Source organism: Medicago sativa, chromosome 8 (assembly GCF_051527215.1).
Source record: "Medicago sativa cultivar Bolivia chromosome 8, Bolivia_mono, whole genome shotgun sequence".
Classification (NCBI taxonomy): domain Eukaryota; kingdom Viridiplantae; phylum Streptophyta; class Magnoliopsida; order Fabales; family Fabaceae; genus Medicago; species Medicago sativa.
Window position 1 is genome coordinate 61,102,619 of NC_140756.1, and position 18,409 is coordinate 61,121,027.

General features: G+C 33.6%; 2 protein-coding genes and 1 long non-coding RNA gene across 4 annotated transcripts; 1 reads left to right on the plus strand and 2 right to left on the minus strand.

Moving 5' to 3' along the window:
- Positions 1-19: 19 nt before the first annotated feature.
- On the minus strand, positions 20-1,176 carry LOC146900177 (uncharacterized). The gene is made up of 2 exons (XM_085735507.1): positions 1,047-1,176; positions 20-627 (listed from the first exon to the last, which is right to left on the minus strand). The coding sequence occupies exon 2, from the start codon at positions 623-625 to the stop codon at positions 35-37; it is 591 nt and encodes a 196-aa protein (XP_085591633.1). The 5' UTR covers positions 626-627; positions 1,047-1,176; the 3' UTR covers positions 20-34.
- A 4,797-nt stretch (positions 1,177-5,973) lies between these two features.
- On the plus strand, positions 5,974-10,734 carry LOC146900178 (1-deoxy-D-xylulose-5-phosphate synthase 2, chloroplastic-like). Its single transcript, XM_085738329.1, has 9 exons — positions 5,974-6,098; positions 6,245-6,400; positions 6,698-6,862; positions 7,544-7,694; positions 7,999-8,270; positions 8,350-8,623; positions 8,822-9,411; positions 9,703-9,987; positions 10,375-10,734. Exons 1-9 carry the CDS (start codon positions 6,003-6,005, stop codon positions 10,519-10,521), a joined length of 2,136 nt encoding a protein of 711 aa, XP_085594455.1. The 5' UTR covers positions 5,974-6,002; the 3' UTR covers positions 10,522-10,734.
- A 2,653-nt stretch (positions 10,735-13,387) lies between these two features.
- LOC146900179 (uncharacterized) lies at positions 13,388-15,987 on the minus strand. 2 transcript variants are annotated; one of them, XR_015022710.1, is made up of 2 exons: positions 13,790-15,987; positions 13,388-13,679 (listed from the first exon to the last, which is right to left on the minus strand). It is a non-coding gene; the product is annotated as an uncharacterized LOC146900179 (long non-coding RNA). The 2 variants fall into 2 exon arrangements; XR_015022709.1 differs by having other exon boundaries at positions 13,778-15,987.
- Between the last annotated feature and the right edge of the window lie 2,422 nt (positions 15,988-18,409).

Consider the following 18,409-nt stretch of genomic DNA (forward strand, 5'->3'; position numbering starts at 1 on the left):
TTGAATTAAGAGAGATGGAATATTACCTGCCAAGCTAGATAAAATTAGGAGGTATCTTATACAACTCTTCTGATTCCCTAGTTGCTCTAGCAATCTTACTTGTCACACTTTGTCTTTGATTCTTATAATCATCATAGTGCTTGATACATTTGTTGTGCATACTATTATGACCACCAACATGCTCTTTCAATCCTTGAGATGCATGCTTCCAATCTTTAAATCCGTCTTTGTTGAAGACTTCATAACCAAAGTGTTCAGCCCTCCCGGGTTGCTTAAAGAGAAAGCAATAAAAACAATAAGCTGCATCCTTCGACTCACTATATTCAATCCATGTATACTTGTTATACCATGATCTAGAAAATGATCTTGTATCCCTCCCAAATTGAGTACGAGGAAAACTTTCCAAATTTGGTTGCGTTGGACCCTTCAATATATATGCCCTCCTCACTTGGTCTTGAATATCCGGAGCATACTCCCAAATTTGTTTCCTAAGACCTGGATCACGCACAATCTCATTTGGATTAAACTCATTGGTCACATTAGGCGGTGGTTCTTCTACTTCGGCTTCCGGTTGCACAACATTTACATTCTCAATCCTTGTTCTATGTACCAAAAACTTCCTCATCTCTGAAATTTAATGATTCAAAGTGAATATTCATTTCACATAACAAGTTTAAAAAATAACAGTTATCACTTATCAGTTCCTTAACAACTAGCTTTTCCATTTGTAAAAAAAAAAAAAAAATCAAGGACAATTCCTTACCAACTATTAATCAATTTTTCAATTCACATAACAACTACTAATCTCAATTCACATAACAAATACTACTAATCGTTTACTGTAGTAGTCATTTCCCATTCAAACTTCATTCAAACTTCAAATAATCATTCTTCTAAGTTTCTAACTTCAAAATCAAATAATCATTCCCCTTTGTTTCCGTTTAAATTTGTCCTTCAAATGATCAATTTTTCAATTGCACAACCAATTTTACAATTTTTCTAAAACCCTAAAACAAGGAAAGAAAGGAAGGAGAAGAAGATATTACCTTTAGAGAATTAGAGTGAATGAGAAGAGTTGAGATTAGCAACCGACATAAAGAGATGAGAGAAGTGATATAGCCCGCGGGAGAGAGAGAGGACTGATGAGAGAGAGAGAGAGAGAGAGAGAGAGAGAGAGAGAAGAACTGAGTCCGCCGTAGTAGTAGTGAGTACCGAGACCAAGAGAGAGAGAGCGAGAGTAGAGTTTGTGACTTTGTGTTGGCACGCGTGTGAATGTGTGATGTATTTACCCAATTTTTTTTTTTGAAGTGTGTAAATGGGCCTATAGGTTGGGCCTAATGTGAGGAAATTACGGATCGAGCCCGGGCGACCGCCCGGGGTTGCCGGGCGGTGAATGTTCTTGAATTGTACCTCGAAATCTCATGTGAAAGTGTAAAATCTTCATAAGTTACCTTATGATTGTTGTGTGATGCGTAGATGTTGAAGGTTTGCATGATGTTCTACTTTTGTCTTCTGCACGATGCACAAGATGCTGCGAAAGCCCATGCCCGCGTCCAAATCTATAAAAGGAACAACTCAGATATAATGTTAAAAAGTGTGGAAAATGCGAATCTTGGAGAACTAACAGTGGGAGCACTTGGAAAATGGTTTGTGCCTTTTGGGGATGGATTCATGGGGTGGAAATACATGGGAAACACACAAGAGGTGAAAGTGAGGAAAACTAGGATTTATGGTTGTTGCGTGATGCACAAATGTTGAATGTTTGTTTGTAAGATATCCTACTTTTGCCTCATACACGATGCCCATGGAAGGGTGTGTGACGCGCAAGATGTTGCCAAAGCCCATACTCACGTCCAAATCTATAAAAGGAGCAACTTAGGTTTTCAGTTGAACAATGTGAAAAATGTGAATCTTGAAGAACCAAAAGACATGGCTCTTGGAAAAGGGGTAATTCCTTTTAGGGAGGGATTCGTGCGGTGGGAAAACATGGGAAACACACAAGAGGTGAGAGTGAGGAAACCTATGGTTTACCAAAAGAGGAGATCCTTAGGAAATCAAAGCCTAATATTCGGTTCCTTTTGGGATATATTCTAGGGTTTGGAAACAACTGTAAACACCTTGGATACAAAAATCATTAAGTCTCTTGGTCGAGGGAAGAGATTCGGGAAAATGGTAGAAATTAGGGTTTGCTCTAGGAAAGCTAGTTGAAAGCTAATTTCTTGTAACTATTTGTATCTCTATGTAAAGAAACTCTTTGATAATAAATTGGAGAGATCAATCTTCTCCATACGTACGTAAAATATGGATCGAATTGAATGAGAAAATTCTTGGTGTGTTGTTCTCGATTCTCTATTACTCTTTTATCTTGTTATTCTTCTGTTTGATAGTGGTTTTGCTTTAAATTGTTGTTGTTGTTATTGCTTGCAATTGTTTTGGTTATTGGTTGTCACTTACCATTGCTTCACACATCTAATCTTATTGGTGTGAGTTTTGAGTCCAAGTTCACAACGAAACCCCCTAATTAAATGGCTGATCAGAAGCAGAAAAAGCAAGAACGTCATAAATGTTGATCGAATTTAGAACGAGGATCCAAATTTTATCAAACCAATCACATTGAAAAAAATAAACGATCAACATATTTGTTAGACTTGCAACCTCTCAAAAAAAGATTAGAGCTATCATGCAAAATTCCACTACGCAACAAATTATCTTTAGTTAGAATTCAATTGTTCAAAAGTTGCCACTCAAACATAAATACTTACAATTGAGCTGTCTTATTCCACATTCCACATAATATATATTTGAGTTGTCAATTTTCACTATCCATAATTAATCATCAATTTTCACTATCCATAATTAATCACCACGGTAAATAAATAATTAACCACCACTATGATTTTTTAGAGAATAGAATGGGCTAACATAATTACATATAAATCAATTGAGAAGTAAAAGCTATTGTTAAATTAGCGTGATTATTCATCTTTTAATGAAGCTCATTGACATGATTATCTGTCTTTTAATGAAAATCTTGGTAAATGTATAGAGGATAATGAACATGTTTTTTTTTTTTTTTTAAAACAATAATATTCTTTTTATCCCCTTACAAATCTCTTCATGACACGCAACTTTATGATTAAATTTTTTTTGAAATAATTTAAATAAAAGATTCGTCGTTATGACATTTACAATAATTTTTCAGGCCGGTATACAAGACATGTGGTTATGGCATTTACATCTGTCTAAAAAGTATAATGTCAGTAACGCTTATAATTATCTGTCATCAATGGAAAACAACATTACTTATGATAATTTTGATATTATTTGGCATTAGGTGGTTTCTTTGAAAGTAAACCTCTTTGTTAGGCGATTGCTTCAGAATCGTATTCCAACGACAGATAATTTAATCAAGCGGGGTGTGCCTCAAAATAATGTTCAACTTTGCGTGGGAGGTTGTGGTAGCTACGAGAATGTGAACCATATGTTTTTTAGATGTGATTTTTTCGGTACGATTTGGTATTTGAATGTGCAATAGTTTGGGATTGACACAGTTTATTCAGAGCGCCCTCCAGATCATTTTCTCCAATTTGGTCATTTTCATGGATTATCAAAGAATTATAAAACAGATGTGTATCTTTTATGGATCTATTGTGTATGGATCACTTGGAAAGAAAGAACTAGTCGTCTCTTTTTCAACAAAAGGAGCAAAATCAATAACGTTTACTTGATAACATTAAACTTCAATCTTTTTTATGGATGAAATCAAAATATGCTACGTTCATTTTTGACTATCATCCTTGGGGCTTAATCAACTGATGTGTTTAAGAGCAATTGCTTAGTATGCTTTTCTTGTTTCTTTTTGCTTTCTTGATTTTGTTTATCATTGTAATTATTTATACTTTTTGTGCCGGAAGGAATTAGCGTCGTTGGTAAATACTCCTTCCGGTTCTATTTATAAGAAAAAGTTGACTTTTTAGCGTCCTCCGGAAGTAATATTATTTTAGCTTCTTAAAAGAAAATTGTCATGCAAATAATTTTTGTTTAAAATATTATGAAATTTGTGTAATTTAAAGAAATATTTTTGGATAAGATAGATTTTCACAACTCATGCAAGAAGCCAAGAAGATTGAGAAACACGTTCCCGTAAACACAAAAAAGATGGTACACAAAAATACTGTATATTGAGAAACACGTTTTTTTAATAGATAAAATGATGTTTCAATGATTAACCAACAACAATTTGTACTTTTCTTGGAAAGGGACTTCAATTTTTTTAACCAACAACTTCAATTTTGTTTTTTTTTTTTTTCCGAGGAACTTCAATTTTGTTGAAAATCTTTTTTCTCTTCGTAGCCATTTTACGTCTGCAATAAATTAATGGAAATGTTTCCTAACTAATTTTGTTACTGTTGAATAAAAAGGGAAACTTTTTTTTTCCCTAAAAAAATAAAAGGAAACTTTTTTGACCGACTATTGAATATAAAAATTTTCCAATACTAAAAATTTAAAGTAATATTGTACCAAAAAAAGTTTTAAGGTAATAATAATAAGAAAATAATAATATTAATAATGACGGTGCATGCAGGGGAAGACTAATTTTTTGAGTCAAAGAAAGAAGGAGAAGACCAGACCAAAGTAATTAATGCGCAATAATTAATTGACAAAAAAATTCAGCATTCTTTCAAAAAAAAAAAAAATTCTGTATCGGATTGTTTTCTCAATAAATCTTCGATTTACTTGTTAAACCATCGCTCTCTTAAAAAAAATAATTGTTTTTTTTTTTTAGGATTTCTTTAATACGAGTAATATTATTCAAGGCACGTCAAAATTAAACGCAGGCGTTTTTTACGGTCGAAATTCCAACTTTGGTTAACCACATTTTGGGAATATAGTCTATTTCACCGGACACGACTCCTGTTGATCATCGATTCTTCAATTTATTTCTAAACTATATAAATACGATAAGTAATTTTAAAGTATACTAAATCCGTCAATTTAGTCTTTTTTGATAAAACGTCAATTAGTCTCTATCATCTTTTTTCTTTAACGAATTAGTCTATATCATCTTAGTAAAAATTAGTATTATTTGTAAAAATAAGTTGTTGAATTAGCTAATAGATACAAAATGACATAAAAATATATTTTCAATTAATATATTTTTAATTAAGATTACAAGAATAAAATTAGCGCCTCTAAAAAAAGAGTAAAATTAACATGAAAAATGATAAGATATACGATTTTTTTTTGTTTATACGATATATAACACATAAATCTATAAAAAAAAAACTCCGTGAATAAAAATATAAGATATAAGCTATAAGCTACTTGAGCTATAAACTAGTAAAAAAAAACTATATGTTCGTGAATTTTTTTTTTTAAATATATCAAAGCTTATAAGCTACTACATAAAGTATAAGCTATAAACTTAAAAAAAAAAAAAATGTGTTGATTTTTCAATTCTTAGGTAAAAGAGACTTTGGTAATCTTAAGTTTGGTTGAAAGGTAAGTCTGGTTAAAAATTATTACTATTAACCACTTTAAACTCAAAATTCATTTGGGGTTGGTTTAGTGGTTGACTTGAGATCTTAGAGTTTGCTCCTCTCAAGATCTCAGGTTCGATTCCCCGGTCTTGCTCTGACTTTAAATGACCCCCCCACAAGTGAGCGGTGGGATTGGTCCCTTCGAACTAATTGATTTTTGGATTGGAAACCGAGTTTTTTTTTTTTAAAATAAAATCCTTTAAACTCAAAAATTGGTTTTGCCAAACAGAGTGCAAATGATTGATTTATTTGTTGTTTTCCTTAGGGCTTAGGCATCTTCACTCTATTATAAATATATGTATAGGAGAAGTTCTCTATTAAATTTTAAATACAAGAAACCAACACAAACAAAAGAGCTACCTCTCTGTCTCTTGTGTTGTCTCTTGATATCATTCATCACCCTTTATAACTTACAAACACCTTTCACAATTTCATTCATTCTCAGCTTCTCAAGAAAAAAACATGTCTCTCTCTAGTTGCATCCTTAAACCAAACCATTCTCTTCTTCAATGCCACCAATTCAAAGCTCCAAATCCAAACCATGGTTTCAGAAACCAGGTTGGTTTTATCATCACATGCACATGAAATATTAATATCATTAGCCAATGTTTTTTTTTGTTTTTGTATATGATGATTATTATTTTTGTATATATGATAATCAAGATTTTTATTGATGTTTATGTGTGATTTGTTTTTGTGATCAGTTCTGTGTGATGGCTTCATCAAACAGTGATGGAGAGAGGACTGTTATAAGGAAAGAACAAGATGAATGGAAGATCAATTTCTCTGCTGAAAAACCAGCAACACCATTGTTGGATACTGTTAATTATCCAGCTCATATGAAGAATCTGACCACACAGGTTTGAATCCTTTATTAAAAACTAGGATTTATATTTCATAGGTTATGGAATAAACATGGTACATTTTATTGACTGTGACTAGTATAAAAGTTGTTTTTTTTTGTCCATGATGTGCTTGATTTGACTGTTTGACTTATAACCTAAAGGGACGGAGTTTAAATCTCCTCGTAGATAGTTGTAAAATGATATTTACCGCGTTATTTTAATTAATAATAATTTTTCATACCCTTTTAAAAAAAGTTGTTTTTCTATGATTTTTGATGGTTTTGTGTGTATGATCATGTGTGTATTTTTTAGGATCTGGAACAATTGGCTGCAGAATTGAGGGCTGACATTGTGCACAGTGTGTCAGACACCGGTGGTCATCTTAGCTCAAGCTTGGGAGTGGTGGAGTTATCAGTTGCTCTCCATCATGTTTTCGACACTCCGGATGACAAGATCATATGGGATGTTGGCCATCAGGTTGAACTTTTTTTCTCTCTTATATCTGACCTTGTAATTTCAATAGAGATTTTTGTAGGGAAAATTGAATCTTCTTGTATGTAGAAAAAAAAATTGTTTTGTAACAAAATTTTAGTTTTTTGAATGTTATGTATTCACGTAGTCACTCGATCTGATCTTAATATGATGGTTTGTATTTGAAGTTTGTAAATTATGTCCAAAATATGAAGTTAGAATATGGAAAGTCCGATCGAGTTCTAGTCCGTAAACGTGTGAGTACACGAATTAATGCAAGGCAAACTTCCGATCAAGTTCTAGTCCGTTAACGTGTGAGTACACGAATTAATGCAAGGCAAACTATTTCCTAATATACGATCAGTTACGCATTGTTTTAAATTGTGGTCCCCAACCGCAACTTTTGGCGCGTCTGCTGTGTTTTTCCACATTTTTTCGCATTTTTCCATATTGGCTGTGTTTCGTAACCGCAACCTCAATTTAAAACCATTCCGTCACCTACTTGCTAGCACATGTGACAATAAACTGTATCAGCAAATCCTATCCATTAATTCTTTTGTACACAAGACTTCTCTTACACTAGACATAGCCTTACATTCAAAAAAGACAGCCTTAAAATCTGGACCATTATAATCAAATGTTTTTGTCATGAATAAGAGGGACTAATATTTAATATCCAAATTGCAGGCATATCCCCACAAGATTCTCACAGGTAGAAGGTCAAAGATGCATACCATTAGGAAGACATCAGGACTGGCAGGATTTCCCAAAAGGGATGAGAGTGTTTATGATGCTTTTGGGGTAGGCCACAGTTCCACAAGTATATCAGCTGGTCTTGGTAAGATTTTTCGATCTTAAAACCAATACATATATTGTAACACTAATGTTGATTGTTACGGATTTTTTTTTTTTTTAACGAAAAGCAATAAATACGCTGCTATTAAGTTGCAATTACTTTTTTATCCCGCCATCGATTTTATATTACCACTTGACCTGTGTATGGTAAGTTTAATTCAATTTCGTCAAATTTCGTGTCGAATGTGTTCGTAATGTATAGCATAACTCATTTTTTAATCAAATCAATGTGTAAATCCATGTATGAATAACTTTTCATTTGTTTCAAATAAAAAAAATATTAATAGGTATGGCAGTTGCAAGGGATCTGTTGGGAAAGAAGAACAGTGTGATTTCAGTGATTGGAGATGGGGCAATGACTGCCGGCCAAGCTTATGAGGCCTTGAACAATGCAGGATACATTGATTCTAACTTGATAGTTATTCTGAATGACAACAAGCAAGTTTCTTTGCCGACTGCAACACTTGACGGCCCTGCAACACCAGTTGGAGCTCTCAGTAGCACTTTAAGCAAAATTCAAGCAAGCAGAAAATTTCGCAAACTTAGAGAAGCCACGAAAGTAAGTCCCTTTAGACCCCCTATATTACTCGAAAACTTCAATACCGTTTTGGAATCTGACTCTAATTTATCTTCTACAGAACATCACAAAGCAAATGGGAGGACAAACACACCTAGTTGCATCAAAAGTTGATAAGTATGCAAGAGATTTCATTAGTGGTTCTGGTTCTTCACTCTTTGAGGAGCTTGGTATGTACTACATTGGTCCTATGGATGGTCATAACATTGAAGATTTAGTCAACATACTTGAGAAAGTGAAAGCAATGCCAGCTCCAGGTCCAGTTTTGATTCATATTGTTACAGAGAAAGGAAAGGGATACCCTCCAGCTGTAGCAGCAGCTGATAGAATGCATGGTGAGAATGTGCTATTTTTTTATTGCTTCAAATGTTAACATATACTTCCCCTGGACTTAAACATAAGCAAAAAAATCCATGGATCTAGTTCATATTTGGACCATATATATGCATGTACTTTTTTGCTTATAGTTTAGTCCGAAGTAGTAATTATAATGAACAATTCATAAGGGTGCTTATACTTTCACACATTTTCAGGTGTTGTCAAATTTGATCCAAAAACAGGCCACCAGTTCAAGCCAAAACCCTCTACACTTGCATACACACAGTACTTTGCTGACTCATTGATAAAGGAAGCTGAAACTGACAGTAAGATAGTAGCAATTCATGCAGCAATGGGTGGTGGAACTGGCCTAAATTACTTCCAGAAAAGGTTTCCAGACCGATGTTTCGATGTCGGCATAGCTGAACAACATGCTGTTACATTTGCAGCAGGGTTAGCTGCTGAAGGTCTCAAGCCATTTTGTGCTATTTATTCATCGTTCCTACAACGTGGATATGATCAGGTAGTCCATGATGTTGATCTTCAAAAACTACCTGTTCGATTTGCGATGGATAGAGCTGGTTTAGTTGGTGCAGATGGACCAACTCATTGTGGAGCTTTTGATATCACTTTCATGGCTTGCTTGCCCAACATGATTGTCATGGCTCCATCTGATGAAGCTGAACTGATGAACATGGTTGCAACTGCAGCAGCTATAGATGATAGACCAAGTTGCTTTAGATTTCCAAGAGGAAATGGAATTGGAGCTGATCTTCCTCTCAATAACAAAGGAACCCTGCTTGAGGTAATTAGCATACTATTACTATGTACTATGTAGCACTGATATCTCGATTGAAGTTGTGCTCGGTGTCCAACACCTGTCGGTCTTCGACATTGGCACATACAGTTACATTCAATCACTTCTATTTTTTTAAATTATTACAAGTGTCTACGTGTCTAAGTGTCAGTATCATATCTGTTATATGTGTCTGTTTTAGGGCTTCATAGTAAGCATATATAACTATTAAACATTTTTAAAAACAGAATGCTGAATAGTTAGTCAACTAAATTGAAATATTTATGTTTTGTTATACAGATTGGAAAAGGCAGAATTCTGCTTGAAGGAAGCAGAGTTGCGATTTTGGGATATGGCTCTATGGTTCAGCAATGCATGAAAGCAGCAGAAATGCTTAGAGCAGTAGGGGTTTATGTGACAGTTGCTGATGCTAGGTTTTGCAAACCTTTGGATACTGATCTCATTAGGCTACTGGCCAGAGAGCATGAAATACTGATCACAGTGGAGGAGGGTTCCATTGGAGGTTTTGGATCACATGTTTCACAATTCTTATGCTTAGCTGGTCTCCTTGATGGACCACTTAAGGTAAACACACCTTCCTCTATGAATTAGTCACTCCCCTTTCAATGATTTAACTATGAAGCCATGATAATCTAAAATGTTAGTGCTATCTGTGTCAAATATGTATCAGATACTGATACTCCTAGGATACTCTGAATATATCCTAGAAGTATATCTGATTGTTTTTTTCTTGTTTTTAAAAAATATATTGTCGGATACATTTGAGATTCTTTGTAAATACATCTTCGTTGAGGGTGTGATACATATAAGTTTATGTATTTGTGTCGGAACACTTGTATATGTAGTACGTATCGAGGCTACATATTTATTTCAATTTTTTTGTATGAATTTTGCTCTTGAATGTTCATTTGTGAAGTTCTAATCCCTCTTCTGAACTTTACCTACATGCAGTTGAGATCAATGATGCTTCCTGATAGGTACATTGACCATGGAGCACCCAATGATCAGATTGATGAAGCAGGTCTTTCATCAAAGCATATTCTTGCTACAGTCCTCTCTCTTTTGGATATGCCAAAAGAAGCTCTTTTGTTTAAATGAAATTACAAGCATTGAATTTAGAAGACTCAAGTTAGCATAATGGGTGAAAGGAAACTGTACATAACTATAGTAGCATTGTTGTTGTAGACTATAGTTATATGATATGGGTCCTATTTTCTTGGTGTTAGGAGCAAGAATCACATGTGACTCAAATAGATCGAATTTTTTCTTGCAAGTTGCAACATATACTTTAATAATGTTTCAAGACGGTCATACAAATAATGTTTTGTGACATGTGTCAGACACTCGAACACATTGGACACAGTTTCAACTTGAAGTATGGTTCTTACAAATGTTATCGTTATGCTTAAAGGTTTCTTTTTCATACTTACCATTTTATTTCAGATTAGAAAATCATCATTCATAAGATGAAAAATAATGTCATCCCAACACACACAGAGTGAACTCCTTTGATCGCATTGTATCAAAGGAGGCGGCCACATGTGTAGGGATGACAATGAGTAGGGTCTGGATAGGGTACTATATTACTTGTTCATATACCTGTGGTTTGAAAAAATACCAGTATCTGAACCCTATTACAATGACATGGCATGTAAAGTGCTAGTTGAATCTCTCAACTATGCTAATTTTTTTCAGCATCAATGCTAATTTTTTTCAGCATCAACTCATAACTTGTGTCATATACTTGTGTCATATACTTGTGTCATGATCTAATTCATAACAATGCTAATTTTTTTCAACTCATAACTTGTGTCATATACTTGTGTCATGATCTAATTCATAACAATGCTAATTTTTTTCAGCATCAACTCATAACTTTTATTTTTTTAACCTTCCGATTCTCATAAAAAATTGGCCATAATAATTCAGAATTATTATTTATTACGGGATGTAAATCATAATATAAGTAAATATCAAACCAGCTTCTTAAAAAAAAGAAAAAAAGTGTCAGACCACCATAGTTGATCACCCCAATCAAGATAATAGTATTTAAAGAAAACATTACGATCACTCTACAACCAATCAAGTCCTGACGACCTGAGCCACCATGTTAAATAAACGAGTCAAAGTATAAGTATATTTGTTGTTAAATAAAAGATGAAATAAGATTAGTATGAAGATAATTTTTATTTAAATTTAAGTCTAGATGAAATATCGTTTACCTAACGTCAATCCTCTAAACTCAAGTAGTAAGCTGCTATATTGTAAGAAAAGGTTCTAATGATTTGTTTAACTAACATCTTCTTGTAATTAGGCAGGGACTCTAACTCCATTTTTTATTAATACACACTTTGTCCTAAAATATAACAAGAATACTTCACTTGCCATTGGATTTATATTATTGTAATATAATAGTAAACTTTTGGAAGAAAAAGATGTGACTACAATGGGGTATATGCTCTATATATAGTGACAAAACATGATATGAAGTTGCTAATAAAGATGTCAAAAGTTGGAGGTATTGGATAGAATCATCTATAATTGGAAAGATTGGTCCAAGCAACTTTTAATTAACTTTGTTACAAAAAGACAAAAGGATGAAATAACATTTACTCATAGAATCTAAGGTTTATTGATGCTCTTTGTGGGAGACAAGCTTGAAGTTCCCGTCCTGCGTCGATGTCGTTTAGTGTCATTTCTTTCTTTGGTTAAATAGTCTATCTTTGTTAACTTAAAAAAATAAATCATTAAATTAATCTCTAATTTTGTAAGGTGCTTTTAAATAGATAATTGACTATATGAATATTTTAAAATGATTTTGTCTCTGACTAATTTTCCTAATATTTGGTGGATTTCAATGACAACAACATTTATATGAAAAAGAGATATTGTGATTTGTTTTACAAAAATATCCTTAATAAATGATATAAGAAAGACAAATTAAGGAATTTTTTTTAAGAAAAATTAAGGAATTGAAAGTAGGGAGAATAATAAATAATGAAGAGTATAATAGAAAAAATAACATTAATGTTTCATTGAAATTGTAAAACAACTTATAATTAGGGTCAACTTTTTTTGAAAACAACTTATAATTTGAACGGAGGGAGTAGTATTTCTTTAGTGCAATGTGAGATTCATTTGTAGTAAAATTTTATTCCAAATTAAATGATAATTTCAGTTTTTAATACAACCTTAATTACTTTTTATGATTGTACACTAATATTTTGTAAAAAAAAATGATTGTACACTAATACTTGCATTATTCTCAAGTCAATAAATTATACTATGTACTAGACGGCCGACCCGTGCGATGCACAGGTCTTTTAGTAGTTTGAATATATTGATCGGGTTTAAACATGGAATCTCACAATTATGTGTAAGTTTTAAGTGGTGTTTGCATTTTTCGTCTATATATCTAACAAAAATGTTTAAAAATTCAAAAAAGAATAAATTTGCAATGATTATCATAAGTACAAATGTCTTCCTCCTGGACTTGTACAATGCACTATATATTTTTTAGTGAAAATAAGACATTAAAAAATAATTGGATAGGAATATTAAGAAAATTGGAAAAAATATATATCTCAAACTTCAAATAAAAGCATGCCCGATTTTACCCATTAGAGAACTACAAATCTCTAACTTCGATTCATAATTCATTCTCCGTTGATTTTAGAGATACTATATTTCATGTCTATTTCTAAAAGCTTGTTGGATTGAAGGTAAAAATAGAAATGTGAATAAAGTGCGACCGTTGAGGACAACCTTGAATTTAAGCAAGCTATCTTTAATGTTGCAACAAACTAATTATGATTTTTTTTTTCCATAAAAAGGTGTAATAAGCCTCCTATGCAGAAACCCAAACATCCTCTACATGAATATCAAAATCCTTGACAGAGAAATTTATATCATGATTTTTTTTTGTTTGAACGAATAGGAACATGTTTTTAGCACAATAAGGAAATAATTATTCACATCAGTATGTTTTTCATAAATTTGCAACACATTGATTAAACAATCAAAACTATTAAATTTCAACACGGAACAATACATCATATCTCAAGCAATATTTGCCAAAACGAAGTTGGCTATAGGAAAAAGGGTATACAAAGTTTTGAAGTAAATAATTTTATCATACAATTAATCCTCTTTGTTCTCAGCAGTGTTGAAGTACCTAAGGTCATAGATATCTTAATCTTTGTCCGACGCAATTAGTCGGAGCCAGTCTCTTATGTAGTGTTTCATCAAGTACTTACCTGGCAAACATTTCAAATATCGTTTGGAAAAGTTAGCGTCACATGTAACAATGATCTTGGATATTTCTCAGTCACACAAAATCACGAAGAGCACCCACCTTACCACATACCTTAATCATCTCCTGAAGAAACTTCTCAACAGAAATAATGTTACCATCAAATTGTATGGAATTGGAAATATAGTTTGTGAGATCTTGTAACCATAAAAAGTTTTGGATTTGTCACTGGTTTCACCTTCCATGGATATGATTTATCAAACAAATGATCTTTTCGAATGAAACTTTACTAACCAGCTATACACAAAGTTTTTCTTTATTTTTGATTCACAAAGACAGATAAAAGAAACCATTAGCCATATGTATGGAGTGAATAAATTTTTAACTCTATCAGAATACAACACCAAATAATACATCTTTGTATAGTCAGATAATTTTTGTTTTTAAATTATTCAAATCAGTATACTACAACCTATAGGTTTACTCAACAACACTTGATTTTTTCTCATGATTGCTCCCTCATATTACGGCCTCTATACTTGCATGACAGCTCCAATTATTTGTTTCCCTTGGCTCATGCACAACAGTTCCTTCAAATTATTTATTTGTCATGACTTATTCATAATCGTTCCTTCAATTTATAGCCTCATACTTACCATAACAACTCCCTCATTCTTACCTTGCAAAGCATATGTACAGCTATAAAACCATGTGCTCTTGATTCCAAAAGAAAAATAATATACATAAGCCTTTGTTTTCTATACAACCTAAAGAATATTATAATTTCTCCACTATAAGAAATAAACTAACCAAATGCAGTAAATACAAATCTGAACATATAATAGCTTCAAAATTAAAAAAGATAAATTGTTACCTAAACATGATAAAATGAAATATTGAAGCATTTCATGAAGCACATTTATTGCATCAACCTCTAACGTAGCTTTCATAATTTAAATCCTAAAAAATACAAATCAAAATGAAGTACCAAATCTTCAAAATTATGCCCCCATTTTTCATCCTGCTAAACCAAATCTTAAGCCTGGTGGGTTCAAATAAATCTGAACAAAGACAATCAGTTTGAAGACAAAGTCATATATTTAATTAATGATATTGCTTGTTTATCTGAACTTTAGTTATTACCTCAAAGACCTTCACTTATCTGAACTTCCGCTGCTGCATAATTTGTAGCCTTTTGTTTAATCCAGAGATTAGGATATAGTGCGGAAAAAAGAACGTAAAAGAACTGGCTACAATCTTTTTTGTTGTTATGCCACATCTTGTTTGTAATTTTACGGTAGTATCAGGAAAACATGAACCTTATAGCATTTGTCCAAGGAGGAAGGGGTGTGTCTAATAACAAAATCTGCTATTAATCAAACTCAAATAAGGGGGATCAACAATAAAATAAATCTGCAAACAACAGGGGATAGACAATAGAGAAATCCACAATAATTTTCTTCATCAACGTGAACAACAACAAAATTGCAATGAATGAGAAGGCATTAATATCAAACTCAAACTCAAAATAAGTGATATTTGAGAAGTAATCCACATACACAATCTCTGAGACGCAAATCAACAACATTCATATTTTGTATCAACGAAAATGAACATGTAATCAGAGTCACAAATTAAATTCAGTGAAAGTAAGAAACAATTAGAAAATTGAAATTTGAGAATTAAACCAACTTAGATAAAGAACGACAAAGAAAGAACTAAACCCAAAATTAAATTAAAAAATATTGGAAACAAATTGTAAGTTGTTGCTGTAAATCAACTTCTCCGGCGGATAGCACCTTCTTGCATGCCGTCTCTCGTTATGTCGTCGTGTCTCTCTCGTTCAAAAAGGCCCCAAAATGAACTGCTAGAACTTTCCTTTTAGTTTTCATTTAATACATGAATGGTTGAATGTTTCTCTGGATGCCTCACCTTGGTCCTTGAGCAGTGTGTAACAAACAAATTTTTAGTTACTTGTGATTTGGTTATTACCGAGATAGCATTGTAATTGGATGGTTTATTTTTTATTTTTTTTCGATGAGTGTTTTTTGGTAGATAGGTATTGAAAAAAAAAAGGTATTGAGATTGCATTGGTAAACCGCAAGATAATTAATGACTCATCTTTACAAACCAATTTTTCATATATATGGTATTAGGCGTAATTAGCATGCAAAGGGTGTACCTAGGTGGTTGGAAAACATAACGAAATAAATTATGAGTGAGAAGGCTAATAGTTTTGCCATTCCAAGGTACCGTTCAAAAAATAGAGGAGGGAAATTTCCATTTGAATTAAGAAAATTTTTTGGAGCCAAATTTTAGGATTAGGGTTTAGCAATTAGGGTAAGCATGTTTGTTAGGATTAGATATAAAGGATAATGAAAATGTAAATACATTAATATTTGATAGATAGACGAAATGACAACCACCATTGAATACTCGCACACACATACAAGTTGAAAAGTTGGGATTCGAACCCAGTCAGATCGTCCAGCCTAACAATTTCGGTATTTTTTTGCCCGTTAAATTAGGACATGTGGACTCTTTCATTTATATATTATTGCAATGATGTATTTTACTTTTAGCTGGAAGAATCTAAACTAATATGAAGTTTTTTTTTTTTGTTGAAATGAAATTGTATTTTTAGTATTACAATATGTTAGTTTTCGATTTAAAAATATACCGAACGAAATTACTGGGTGAGTCACGACCAGGTCGCTTTCTTTAAGACGTTTCGCGGCACTACCCTAGTTTGTGCAAGGTAGACTAACAACCATGCCGTCTCCAGGATAAAACTGCCCAGATCACTGTTACGAGTACATACTGCACAGTATATAGTCGCTCGAGAATTACACCTCAAAGTATGGTTCAATCGTTTGATCGAAGCCACTCGATACGGTACGTAACCGCTCTATTCGAAACCGACGGGACAGAAAGGAGTAGAAGATGAAGAATGATTCGTTAACACAAATCGGAGGGAGAAGAGAGAAACCGCACAGGAAGCATCGACTGTGAGATTTGGTGTGTAGAATGAATGGGGCGAGCTCTCCTTTTATAGGGAGAGTTTGTAACAAAAAACGAGTGACTTGGGGATTAAGTCTGCTTAATCCTTAAGCAAACGCGTTTTGTTTCTTAATTGGATATATCCGGAAGTTTCTGGATATGCGTATGCGTTTTGGATCGGGTCGAATCATAACAAATTTATTTGTTACGCGTAGCGCTTACGGATAATGATTAAATTAATTAATTAATTAATTTAACATTTTCAAGTGACAAAAAATATATATATCATTTTTTTTAATCCACGACCCACGACCCAAGCCCGGCCGGTCGGACGGAAGGCGTCGTCGTCGACTCGCGCTTGATATATATATTTTGTAAGCGTTCATCCGTTCACAAAATTGGGTACCCCAAGGGCACACCCTTGGAGGCCACTTTGCCCATATATAAACACTTACTAGTTGGGGTGACCCTCCAATGTGGGACATTTTAAAGTCACACCCACACACTAGTTCTTTCATAGTGTTTTTCTTTCCAATTTTCTTCACTAGAATGACTAGTGTTCCAACAATCCCCCACTTGACTTCAAAATGGTTTCGAAAAAACGTTTCCATAAGATTTGCTAATATACAAAGGTGTCGCCAACAACTTGAACCTTTGCATAGTGGAAGGTATTCTGATTTAACAAGAGTTGCTTACAGCATTGAACTCTATCTCAGACATAGAATCCACACACAAACCTTTTCGTAGGTGTATTCTAAAAGCCCGTGCGTTTTAAGGCCCTGCACGTGTATCCCGGTTTTAACGAATGCTCTAGGAATTCTGCCTCAAAATTCCATAGGACTGGCCTAAGTTCCACATTCGTATAGGCGAGTCTATCAAAGGTACTCCTGTACTGTGTACCCCACTCAACATAGAGTATAGATCTCATTAAGAGTTACTATTACCTCATCCTTCTTTCGCTGCAGGATCATGCTTTCTATAGTCTTTCTCTCATAGCATGTTCTACCACTTCATGACTTGTTTTTACCCATTGAACCTAAATCTTGGGATCTCTAGTCATATAGGTCGGGTTACCATCATTCAGTGGGCTATAGACATTAGTCCCATCCTACTGGATGTTTCTCAGACTTTCTCTCTATAGTCCTTTCGTCAAAGGATCAGCTAAGTTTTCATTCGTACGTACAAAATCAACTCTAAGCGCTCCATTAGAGATACACTCTCTAATTGTGCTGTGTTTTCGCCTTATCTGTCGTCTCTTACCATTGTAATAACGATTCTTAATCTTTGCAATAGCCGCGATACTATCACAATGAATTAACACAGCAGGTAACGGTTTTTCCCATAGAGGAATCTCAGCTAGCAAGGATCTTAGCCAACTTGCTTCTTCACTAGCAGTAGCTAGTGCTATCATCTCAGATTCCATTGTGGACTGAGCCAGAACGGTCTGCTTCTTAGACTTCCAAGAAACAGCTCCTCCAGCTATGCTAAATATATAGCCGCTGGTCGCTTTGGAATCATTCGACAAGGTGTTCCAATCTGCATCACTGTACCCTTCAAGTACAGCAGGATATTTTTGATAATGCAGTCCTAATGTCATAGTCCCTTTTAGGTATCTCATGACTCTCTCAATAGCATGCCAATGCTCCTTGCTTGGCCTACTTGTAAATCTGCATAAGAGTCCCACGACATAGGCAATGTCGGGTCTAGTACAATCAGTGGCATATCTAAGACTGC